Genomic DNA, 13,040 nt, shown 5'->3' on the forward strand with positions numbered 1-13,040 from the left:
GACAGGTATATAAAAGTGACATTGTCTATAACTTTAAAAGACAATAAAAACAACCTTTTTCGATATTATTCGTCAATAAAAAATGATGGAATTTAATTCCTGGTGACACGTTAGCCTTTGTTCCAGGAACTTTCGTGTTTTGATTTGCTAAAATGTCACAAATGTGTAACTTCATCATTAAATACATAGTTTTATCATTATCCTAATAAACGATATCAAATAGCGTTTGTGATATGCCATGTGCCATTCCAAAGTTATACTTTCTTTATTGTACTAATTAGATACTTTAGCTATGACTAACATTTTAAAGGAATATTTTGTTGTTCTAAATTCGAATATCGCTATTCTCTATGCATCTTTTACTTTTTTTAACGCCACACTTTTTAAAATAGCTGGTAGCTTTATATGCAACTTTTGTGAATCTGTAACGAATTCGCTTGATCTTTTGGCACGCGGAATTAAATAAAATCATTTTTACAACACCCGTGCATACTATAATTAAAGAAGAACTATTCGATCATTCGTCGATAGATACCATTAATGGAAATCAATAATATTATCGTAGACCGAGAACAAAGAAATTCATTGATCAGCAAAATGATAAAAGGTTTATTGAAAGTGCTGATGCAATCTAGTGTGGCTCCATCCCATTGTTTGTCCGAGGTGAGTGATGTTTGTCGTTTGATGTTAAAAAAATAAACATTTGATACAATCGGAGCACGTGTTCAATCTCGTTCTTTACACTCGAGGCAACCTATATCATTATAATATAGTTACTACATATTCTAGATTAACATAAGTTGATTTGAACATTATATTCAAACAAGCTTTTGCCCGCGACTTCGTTCGCGTGGAATTTAAAGAAAAGTAGCCTATGTATTCTACTAGACTATCCTCTACATCTATGCAAAATTATCGAGATCCGTTCAGCAGTTTAGGCTACAAACTCTAACAAACTTCCATCTATGTAAACTTTCGCATTTATAATATTATGGTAAGAAGTAAGGTATTACGTAAATAAATTAATCTTATAGGCGTATTTAAAGACAGACGGCGTTTGTTTGGTCGAGTCCGCTCATTTCTTCATTTTGCAGGCTGTTGAATGATTTCTGTAACTAAGAGTTTTGACTACTTGAAACCCTTACAGAAACATATTTTTATCTTTTTCATTGTAGTTGAAATAAATAAGGATAACAGTATTTTTACAGTGGAATTTTACAATTATGACATGACCATTGCTGTCGGTGTATCTTGAACCAATTTATTATTCATATTTGAATATCAAAATACTCAAACAATATCACGTTATCTTGAGGAGTTTAATATTAAAATTGTAATTACTGTGCCTGAGATGGTACCACGTTTCGAGATAACGTTGTAAATGCTTTTAAAAATTTACATTTTTCATTAAAACTTACGCCAGCTTGGAACATCGACCTTAGAGGTCATGTTTATTGCGAATTGAATAATTAAAAGATCGACCTGCCTTGAACTCTACTCTGCTTAATGTAACCTTGTAAATTAGAAATGTGTTTAATTTGTTGGAGAATTTGCAAATTTACTTAAATGTACGTAAGTGAATTGTACAGTTATTTTTTTATAAGTTCTTTTTTTGGTAGTGTTTATGGTAAGTGTGATCAATCGCTTAGTATGCTTCAATAACATTCGATTTAAAAAAAACGTTTTTGTTTTAATTTTTATTTTGAAAAAGTATTTAATATTACGCAAAACGTCTCTTAAATGTTCTACCTTATTAGCCGCTGTGATTAGAGTAACTAAGATATATGCAGTAAAATTAAGTAGGAAATTGTATTAATTAGAGCGTATAGACCCTGAAATATTAACGAAGGTAATGCGTTTTTGCATTGCGTTAAAATGAAAACTACATTCTTTGTTACTTAAATTTTTTTTGTAGGTACACACCAGAAATATAAATCTAGTTTAGGCTGTATTTATTGGTTGTTAAAATAATTAAATAGTAGGTACATTTATAAAAATACGTACTAAGGAGGCATTTGTACAGATGAAAACGGCTAGTGGAAATAACGCGCAATAGCATAATTGTTAGATGCCGTTAGGACAGTTAAGAACGTCCTGATTTGGTGTCAAAAATCTCGTGGGAGCGACGTTGACTTGTTGCGTCTGACAAAAGAAGCATTTGTTTAGTGTCGCCTCTAGTTATTGTGGCTTCGATAAGTAATTGGGATTTCGGTCTAGCCGCAGCTGCGAGGTTCAGCGGGGGCGGTACAGTTCTGCGCTGCGACGCTTACAATTTCAGTCGCCTCGCCCGCGGCAGCCCGCGCGCACGTCGCGTATCGTTCTCATTAATTCGCGTCGCTCTGCGATAACCTTGCACATTTAAATTAAACGTAATCCCGCGTACTCCATTCACATCAACAAACTTGTGCTTTGTACAGACATCGACAGTTTCAATCGTGCAATAGGTCGATAGACCAGTTTACTATCCACTGTGACCATATGATTCGCATCTGACCGCGCATTCATCTCGGATATCGGTTCAAGTTTTGCGGACCAACTGAAAGTGCAGTGGTAAACAGATAATTAGGTCTTACTTGAAGAAAAAGTGCTTAACGATTGCCCCAATTTGAGGATTACTTTATCGGAGATGTGATTGTTGACGTTGTGATTATCGTACCAGTGGCGTTACCAGGATAGTGCGATGGCTGGTGCAAGTGAGGAAGGAGTGTCCGTGGAGGAAACGACACCTGCCGCGGAGGGCCGCAAGCGAGGCTTAAGCGGGTCAATGTCGCTCAGGACCCGCAAGCTTGGGAGGCGCCTTTCGCGCAGCATGTCCATTGTTGCGCTCAAGTTGCCAGAAAAGGCGCAAAGTATAACTCGTTCATCATCCAAGCTGATGAAATCAGGTAGTCGCGATAAGAAGAACAGATCCTTTGAGCTCTCTATTATACTACCGGACAAGACGCAAAAACAGGTAATGAATCTTTGTTAATTAAGGAATGTTGCCATCTAGCAACTTAAAAAGACATTAATGACAAATTATAACAATCAACAGATGGATTGATAAAAACAGGTTTTAATCGTGTAATGTCGCGAATGTTTTTGTTATGAGTACTTACGCTAGTTTTATTAAATACACTAGTTGTATTTGCAAATAAATCGTTTGTACGAAGGCCAGTCATCTCGATGGTCACGCTAAAAATGTTCTATCGCATGTAACTTTTGAAAACGTCATTGTTATGTTATATGTACCTATCCATTGTCGTATTTTGTATAGGCGTGTCTCATTCGTTCAGTTACCGTGGTAATATTTTGATATTGTACAGTAGACGCTGGACAAATCACTGATTTTTCATGTTTGTATTATTTTCATCCATATTTTTTGTCACAATTTAACTTACTCTTTATAACTTAGTTTACCGACTGCGAAATAAGGTTTGAAACTGTAATTAGACAAGTATCGGACAGTACTGGCGTAAGGGTAGGTCGCGGTGGGACGACTGCCCAAGGCGCCTTACAGAAAGAAGGCCATAGGTCCAAGACAGTCAAAGAACTCTCTTAACCTCACGAATCGTAGTAAAAATGTCGTCGTTGTAGAAACATCAGATAGATATAGGATTTTAATCAATTCTTATTTTTGACAACTTTATCATATGTAGAGTTAACAGGACTCTATTTGGAAAATTTTTTACAACGGCAGCAATTTCAAATTATTTGTAGAGACGTGCGATTTATGGATTCATGGCATGTAAAAGGTTTCGTTGGAGTTAGGCGCTACGCGTGCGATGTGTATGTCTTGCATGTAAATGTATGTCCACTCATTGCAGTTTTATCAGACGTTTCTCTGCTGTGTCACGTCGGTTATTGCGGATTTCTCCATTCAATGAGGTGCGCCTCCGTTCAGTTGGCTATTGTTTACGTTTGTCATTGCCGGCGAACCGAGCGTTCTTCATGATTTTATTGTCAACCTCGGCTGTCATATCATCTTTTCTTGACTTAGATGAGTCATATTTCATTCTTATTGACAAAAGTTACAAGGATTTTGAAATAAGTCTCATATAACTAGCTTATGCCCGCGACTTCGTCTGCGTGTAATTAAAAAAAAAAAACAAAAGCAAATAGCCTATGTGTTCTTCCCGATTTTGCTCTACATCTATGCAAAATTTCATTGAGATCCGTCCAGTTAGGCTATAAACTCTAACAAACATCCATCCATCCGTCTAAACTTTCGCATTTATAATTTTAGTATGATGGGTATTAGAGAGTTTATATAGTTCAAATTAATTATTATCATGCTTAGATTATAAATTAATTTTGCACGCAATTTGGTGTTTTACATTGTATTTTCCGTCCTCATATCGAATTCTGTATTAAATGAAGTCTTGCGTAAAATATATCCTGGTATGGTATTATTTTGTGCGTGTATTAGAAAATTATTACTTTACTTTACTACGTATCAGGAACTCTACAATTAGCTAACTAAGTAAATAGTATACTGTTGATCACTTTATTCACGTACACTTGCGTAAGAAATATGCCAAAGAACTGTGTCTCGTAGTCAAACTATGCTAACAAAATTGTCTTTCACGATATTTGTGCTGAAAAGACTTCAATAAAATGCATGATTGCATTTTTTGCAACAGTCTAGATATAAATTAAATGCCCACAAAGTTAATATAACATCGTGTTCATGTCTTTAAGTGATATTTCCTGGCTTTGTAATGCAGTCGTTGTGGGCGTTCTTCCTTATTGTCGTTTAATTTGTACGATTTAGTCGTCTTTTACCGTGAGTTTCCATTGAGATGCGAATTCTATTGTCAACCCTATACATTTAATCTATACTCTACTATTCATCATAATTACCTCGCTTTATTTCCCCACTGAGGCTTGGTGGTTACCCTATGTTAGGGTGAAAAAAATAGGTGATTTACTCGATTTTTTTTTAATTCCGTAGGAACAAAGTTCCGAGCAAGTCATTAGATAATTTGTTCATTAATAGTTATTTCTAAATGAATATGTTTTGTGTGAGTTGGGCATTGGTCATTATGATAATAATTATTGTTACTGGAATTATTGAAATCTAATCATTAAGGTGCAAGCTTGATGAAAGGTTGAATGATGCAGAATTAGGCATATTCTTAACTGTACACTAATAACTGGTTAAAACGAATTAAAGATTCACGTATGATCAACCTTTTTTTTTTTTTTATAACATAAGATGGCAAACGAGCAAGCGGCCACCTGAATCCGCCAAAAAGGCGAAGCGACCGCTGCCCATAGACATCTGCAGTTGCAGATGCGTCGCCTACCCTTATCCGATGGAGAAGGAGACGCACATAAAGAGGATATTTCCTCTTCCTATGCATCTCCTCTATCGTCAAATCCACTTCCCCTTCCCATCCTCTCATGAGAAAAGGGTGGTAAAGAGAAAGGGACTTAAATTAGGCCTCCGGCACCACACTCATCAGACGAAACACGGCATTGGTTCCATTTCACGCCTGTCTTCTGTGTGGTCGTGGTATTACACCGGGCATGCCGGCCCATTCGTGCTAAGATGTTAAAGCGGGCACTACCACTGTTAAGTTGAGTTGAGCCGTCTCTATATCTTTTAAGGTAATGTTTCAAAGTTTAAACAGTTAAATAAATGGGTAGTTTACGAAGTTAACTTTTCATTAGAAATCTGCGTTTATTTTCTGTTAGATCTTGATATGTCGTCGTTAATTAAATTGAATTAAAGATAATTCCAGCCAAGGTCGTAGATTTTATCGATTGCTCAACGAGACGGCGTTGTCATATTTTAACGCACAATTGGCCGACCTCTAAATCGCAAATTCTATTTCTCTGTTACGGTATTTTATTATTTCAACCTCAATAATTCACCCCGATGGACATTTATTTTTGTATACAGTAAACATCGACCCGAATCATGTTAGTGAAGCTTTTATTATGGAATCTGACATGAAAATTTAATTTTCACGATTACTGGATTGATTACGACGTAAGAAATATCAAAGAAATATAAAAAAAGGAATATGACTTACGTGAACGATAGCAATGAATGGAAAGCTGTCAGAGTTAAATCCATTGATGAAACCAAACAAATGCTAAATTATGAATGGTGGGATGTTTGCTAGCGCGAAATCCAAAATGGCTAACCGGAACTGGTTGAAATTTAGTATGGAGATTTCAATGAGGAATGGTGCATCATTACTAAGTTTTTGACGCAAGTAAAGTTCCGGGAAACAATCTTCTAAACGTCCTGGAAGGTGTTCCTAAGTACCAAAGTATGTATTGAAGCAGTTAACGAAGCGATTGCAAGTGAAAGTGATGTCGCAATCCGTACTTAGTTAACTTGGCGCGTGTGAGAAACGTTTGCCATGCCAAGTCTATTTCTTAACAGAAACTTTACTATCTGTATGTATGAATAACACTTAAAACTCTCTTATAAGAAGGAATTTTGCTGAGTTAAACGATTCTGAGAGAAAATTAGAAGGTCACCAAGTAATTCCCTTAAAGGTATAGGGCAAATTAAACCTTCGCACCTTAGACATTGAGTTTAGTATTCTTGAGGTTGGTAATTTGTTAGTGTCTAGAACAATTTACCTAAAATTTAATGTTCAAAACAATAACTGAATTTACTATCTGCCATAGAGTAGGGGAAAGGCTTCTGTTGTTTTTTTAATTGCTGTAACGGAATTGTATAGTTAACCGCATTTCACAAGGCTGCAATCAATGTAACGGCGGGTTTTAAAATATTTGATACATTAACTTCGTTAACATACTGATGTATCTAAAATTGGCCCTGATTCGACGAAGTGTTATTGGTACAAATCAAAGTGGTTATTTTGTAAGTGTTCTGATCTTTCAAACTTTTTGTTTTAATTACCGTGTCACGTTTCGTATTTGAAATAGATAGTACATATTTTGAGTGTCCACTAGGTGTTTGTAAACATAAAACCATTGTAATTGGACGGGTGCCATTTCCATTGATATACGACGGTCGACAAATATGTACGTGCATGTTTACTATTTATAGTTTGTGAAGCCGGATTCGAGAAGTACTGTCTCATAACGTCATCATAAATATTAACAATGACTTATATAATTAGAAATCAATATTCATTAACGAAAATGTAGAAGTTGGCAGTATTAAAATTAGTTTGGTACAAGTAAATTAGTACTGTTAATAAAAGCATGGTCGTTACTTATGTCTCTTAAAATATCAATAAACAAATAAATAGTCGACATTATATATCCAACTTCCCTTATCAATAATAACAGTATCGAAATGTTCAAGTGTTTGTAGCGATACATCAACCATTACAATTGTCAATGATTTGCCAAACAAATATAAACACGAAAGTTATAGTATGTGAATAATGCAGTTGTGAAGTAGAACAAGTGATCAGGTCTAGTCGAGGTCCCTCTGTGACTATCACTTTTGCATCAGGAACCGGTCCTAGGCCGTACCGGTGGTGCCGAGGTACTGGTCATCGCTCATTGGAATTTTTTGCTAAAGGATCAAGATTGTTTAGTCGAGATCGACTAGTTTTTTTATTCAACATGGTGTGTGTATCTTCTCTTAATTTTAATTTACTTCAGTATTACGTTTTAGAAATCTACATTTTCAAATAATTATAGCGGGGAATATTTTAAAAATGTTAATTGTGTTTTTTGTGTTGAATTATTTATCTAATTTCTGAATAAACATCTTTAATAATGTAATTGAAATATAGATAACATTAGTTAATCGATACTCTTATCTTAAAACAAGTATTACATCAATTATTTTTCTTGACTTTTTCAGTTGATTATTTCTAATTGTTTGTAGTAGTTTTTGTAATATACTTTTAAATCTGGTTATCATATGCTAATAATAATAAATTAATGTAAAATTAATAGTTCACTATTTCTAGGTTAAGGGAATTAACAAAATCATAAAACAGTCAGTAAGTTAGAGAAAGGAAAATAGATTTTTAATTATATTAAAGTGATATATTATATAATTAAATTTGCACACAATTTTTATTAGGACACGGGAACTAATTATAAGTGTTAAAAACTACGCAATGTAAAAAAGCAGTCGAAATGTTTTTTCCGGTATCTGTCTCCAACGCGTTAGTTGCATTTGAAGTTTGTAATATTGAAAAGTGGGCGTATATGATACAAGATATACATAACAAACATCCGATTATATTACTGTAATATGATTTAGTAATCTGAGTACATGCCTATCGACAACTATTTTGTATTAAAGCTGTTTCGTTTGCGCATTCCGTGCAATAATTAAGTGTTATAATAGTCTAACACTGTTCCATAAAGGAAGACTAAATAAAAAAAAATATTTTTAATTTTTAGAAAACGCTTGTAATTTAGTTGATTTTTACAAATCATCTTGGACGAGGAAGTGAAGTAAGGAGAACCTAAGACTATGTAAGATGTTGCCATGAACAATTGCACAGATAAAATAAAGTACAGAGTATATATAATATAAATCGGAGCGGCGCGAATGACCTGATATTGCAGCTAATTCTACCTCTATTAGTAGTTCCAATCCTCTCCATTTTTAACACCATCCTATCTATGTACCAATCAGAGACTTCTTCTAATAAAAAAGTAGCAAAAAATTCCTTCTCTCGTTACAGTTCAGTGGCATCTCACAGTTAATCTGTCATCTCTGGTATTATCAAATCGAATGAGATGGCTATGTTGTTATAATACAGATATTAATACAATGAAAACTCATAGCAAGTAAAGACTATCAAGATTACTTTGCGCTTTAAACAGAATGCTTATGTTTAGGCTTCATAGAGATTATAAAAGAATGGGTATGAAATAGTGGTAGTGCCCGCTTTAACATCTTAGTACGAATGAGCCGGCAAGCCCGGTGTAATACCACGACCACACAGAAGACAGGCGGGAAATGGAAACAATTCCGTGTTTCGTCTGATGAGTGTGGTGCCGGAGGCCTAATTTAAGTCTCTTTCTCTTTACCACCCTTTTCTTATAAGGAGGGGATGGGAAGGGGAAGTGGATTAGACGGAGGAGGAGATGCATAGGAAGGGGAAATATCCTCTTTATGTGCGTCTCCTCCTCTGTCGGATAAGGGTAGGCACCGCATCTGCAATCGCGGATGTCTATGGGCAGCGGTCGCTTCGCCATTTTGGCGGATTCAGGTGGCCGCTTGCTCGTTTGCCACCTTATGTTATAAAAAAAAATATAACAAAAAAGTGTATTTCAGCTCCTTTATCTTAATCACGTAAAAGATAACGTTTTTGATGTAAAATAGATATTAAAAGATCAATGTTCTGCGTATTTAGAACAAATATTTAAAGCAAGTTACCAATCCCCTTTCGATAATGCCCAAAGCTAAGTCTCAATGAATGGGAATGGCTCAAGGTTGCTCTAAATTGCTCTCGAAACCTATCAAGTGCTTTTCATTGTTACTTGATTTTAAGTCACACACTTAACCTTTAAAATGTTGACCTTAAAAGATTGAGTTAAAAAAAGTTAAATATAAGTATTATAATTTAAGTAATTTTTCTTCGTTCTTTCGTTCTTGTAACGACTCTTTAAATATGCACTTGAAGTCAACGCAGTACTAAAGTATTAGTTTTCAATTCGATAAACAAAATAATAAATGAAAATCTCAGATTCATAATTTAAGATCTAAATGCTACGAGAATTAAAATATTGACAAATAAAGTTTATTTAAAAAAGATATTTAAATAACAAGGCGATGTATTGGTAAAAACGAGTTGGTTTCGCGCAGCCTCCATTGACATAAACAACGGACCTTCGACTGTGCAATGAACCGTACCTAACTGCCTTTGTCGTCACTAGCCTCTGCTACTTGTATTGCCTAAATGTATATGCCACTTGTTTTTTGTGAAATTCGATAATTTGTAATCTGACTAGCCATTTTATTATAAGTCACAATTTGTATGGAGATTTCATGACAATTTTTAAAATGTCAATGCCAAATCTGATGGGACACATATTTTATTTTTAAAATTAGGCGGATTTTAAGGAATAAATTGTAAGTATGAAATAGTAAGAAGAAAGATAGAAAGAAGAAGAAGACTAAGAAGTAACTCAAGCAAAGAAAATTACCTATTTATACGATAGACAGTCCATAAAGTTTGGCTTGATTTTTAAGGAAGAATTGTGATTACTTTTATTTTTATGGTACTCAAACATGTCTGATATTCTGCTAAAATTCGTCATTAAATCCATTTTCAATCCTGTAAAATACAATGTGATAGATAACGTGATGTAATAAACAAATAATCTGTTATTGCCGTTTGGTCTGCCAAGCGGGACGATTACGTTACACTGCAATAGAAAAGTCCAGTCTATAGCGAGTTTTTAGTCCAGTTTTTTGTAAATTGCAATGCGAAATATTGTGAATATTAATTCATATTAGTTGATTGCACAATGGTAACGTTTGAAATTTAAATTTCTACTTTGTTATTATAAGTCGTCTATCCGCTTAATTAATGGTTTGCTATTTATATAATGACTAAAACGTCAGGAATGAAAATAAACATACTTGATATTATTAAATGATGTTGCGTGACTAAATAATGTAATAATACCGGTTATGGAAGAAAAGGTTTTTGGAAAATCAGTACGGCATTGAAGGATTGGCGCAACACTAGATTATTGGCATACGTCCCGTCCCTATCTGACAGCTGTCAATGTCATTCAGACGTATCGGAATAGCGCGAAATTCTGGCGGGATCAGTAGATCTGAGTGTTTAAGTTAATTACGTTAGTTACACTTATATTAATGTCCTTTTCAGTTATGATTTACAGAAGTTCTTAGTTCTAATTTTGAAGTTATTGGATTTTTTTGTACATTAATGTGGTGTCCTATCATTAGTTTTCTTTGTACTGGAAAAAGTATTCGTTCTCATATAGGGTGGGGTTGCCAAGAATAACATGATCGATTATCTATCGTAATGGAAACTCTTTGATGTTAATTGAATTGTGAAATCGATGTTATCCATCGATTCTCAAGGACGGAATCTTCCAGAAAATACACACTTTTTCACATAAGTTATTGTTGAGCTGGTCTTTATTTTTAAATTGTAGACTGGAAAATAATTCACATAAAACCTGAATGTTGAACTCCGTTTAATTCCTGTGTCATAATTTTCTCTTTTCTTGAACTGGAATCGTATTGATTGAAATAAAAGTTAGAATTAAAAAAAAACTTCAAAGGGCAATCGTCTTCATAGTAATTGATTATTGATGATTGTATACACATCTTACTATAGTATCCTTAAGATGTACCAAGACTTGTTTATGAAACGCTGTAGAAAATGCCTACATATCTAATGATCTTAAAATTTGAGGCTAACCGATCTAACATATGGCTATCGAACGTTAAATGTTTATTTTTCGCCGTACCTTTACGCACACTTTAAATTTTTGAAGATTAACGAGTTTCGCACAATTTTATACCGATGTTAATGTAAATAAATCGTGCAAGCGTTTAGTTTGGTCGATTTATTTTTGTCTTATAAATGAATACGTACATTTTAAAAGTAGGTACGTGTGTATTTGTAACATAAACAATAGATGCGTCGATACATTATGATATTATCATCATCATACCTTCCTTATCCTAATCCTGTGGGATAAATTGTATATACCAGGTTTATACTAAGTCAGGACACTAGGTTTTGGACCTCTAGGTTAATCTATCTCCCGTCATCTCAGTCATCACTCCCTTCTTTATGTCACCTTTAACGCAATCTATCTACCTCTTTGTAAGTCTACCTCTACCGGTGTACCTCCTTACATACAGAATGTTATAAATTTTATTTTTAAAGTTTACGCTCTCTGTTTTCTGCTTTACATTTTCTAGAGTCTGCTATTTAATCTGTTTGGTGATTTGTTAAAAATACATCTTCGTAAACTATTACTATTAAAATGTCAGTTCTCTTTTCTCAACAATAACCATTGTCTTCAGTCAATTTGCTGAGAAAAAATTGGTGTGAATGTGTGATTGAGTCAATAATTTCTTATTAAAGTAAAAATATCGACATTAAAGTGTATTCGCTATCTCTGTCGACACCAAATGAGTTAAGATTGCGTGAAAATTAACATTATGTAAGAAATGACACTGTTACGGGACAGCTTTGACAAGGCGAAAACTGAAAGCGGCGTTTTTAGGTCATTCGAGTAATAGTCCCGAATTCCGGGCTTTTTCATTTTTTCAAGAACTAAATGTTCCACATTGAAACCGCCTCAAATGTGTTGCTAATCAACTATGTGTCAAGTTGACATGTGAAAGGTATAAAGTGAAACGATTTATTTTTGTCAAATTCCACGGTTTGGTATCACGATGTAGAGCGCGCGCACACCTTTGATTAAACTATCGCACAACAGTTGTGCGATAGTTGTTTCAACTGTTTAGTTGCAAGACTAAAAATCGAGTAGTGTCCACACCTCCATATACTCATAAGAATTAAAACGTGACTAAACAGTTGTGCGATATTTTCGACAAAGGTGTGCGCGCGCTGTAAAGAAACTCTACCGGACATGTGTTGTATAGTTGACCTGGAAATGTTCTCGTGAAACACTTTGTTACATTTGTATTTACAGATATAAATTACTATTTTTCTTAGCCCGGTATCCTCTTAGTAAATAATTTTCCAAGATATCTAAAAACTTCAAGGTTGATTTGCTTAACGGTTAATTGAATAATACAAAACTTTAAAATTAAATTAGTTAAAAAAATGTCTCGTTACTGTTGAACAAATACATTATCATTGAGACTTGACTAGCTTCTGCCTAACTTTTTAAATCGGCCCAGTACTTTGTGAGTTATTCCAATACACACGAAAATCTTTCCTCTTCTTAATATTATGAAGAACTAGCTTTCGCCCGCGACTCCGTCCACGCGGAACTAGAAAAACAAATGCAAGTAGCCTATGTCTTCTTCCAGACTATCCTCTACATCTATGCTAAATGTCATCGAAATCCGTTCAGCCGTTTAGACTACAAACTCTAACAAATATCCATCCATCTAAACTTTCGCATTTATAATA

General features: G+C 34.4%; 1 protein-coding gene across 1 annotated transcript in view; it reads left to right on the forward strand.

The window, feature by feature from the left end:
* Positions 1 to 2,275: 2,275 nt before the first annotated feature.
* LOC106110735 overlaps positions 2,276 to 13,040 on the forward strand; it is a 114,265-nt gene continuing 103,500 nt past the window's right edge. Inside the window, exon 1 of the mRNA XM_013292632.1 lies at positions 2,276 to 2,953. Coding sequence (XP_013148086.1) covers positions 2,681 to 2,953 — 273 coding nt within the window. The 5' untranslated portion in view covers positions 2,276 to 2,680. The remainder of the gene's footprint in view (positions 2,954 to 13,040) is intronic.

Source organism: Papilio polytes, unplaced genomic scaffold (genome assembly GCF_000836215.1).
Source record: "Papilio polytes unplaced genomic scaffold, Ppol_1.0 DF824191.1, whole genome shotgun sequence".
Classification (NCBI taxonomy): domain Eukaryota; kingdom Metazoa; phylum Arthropoda; class Insecta; order Lepidoptera; family Papilionidae; genus Papilio; species Papilio polytes.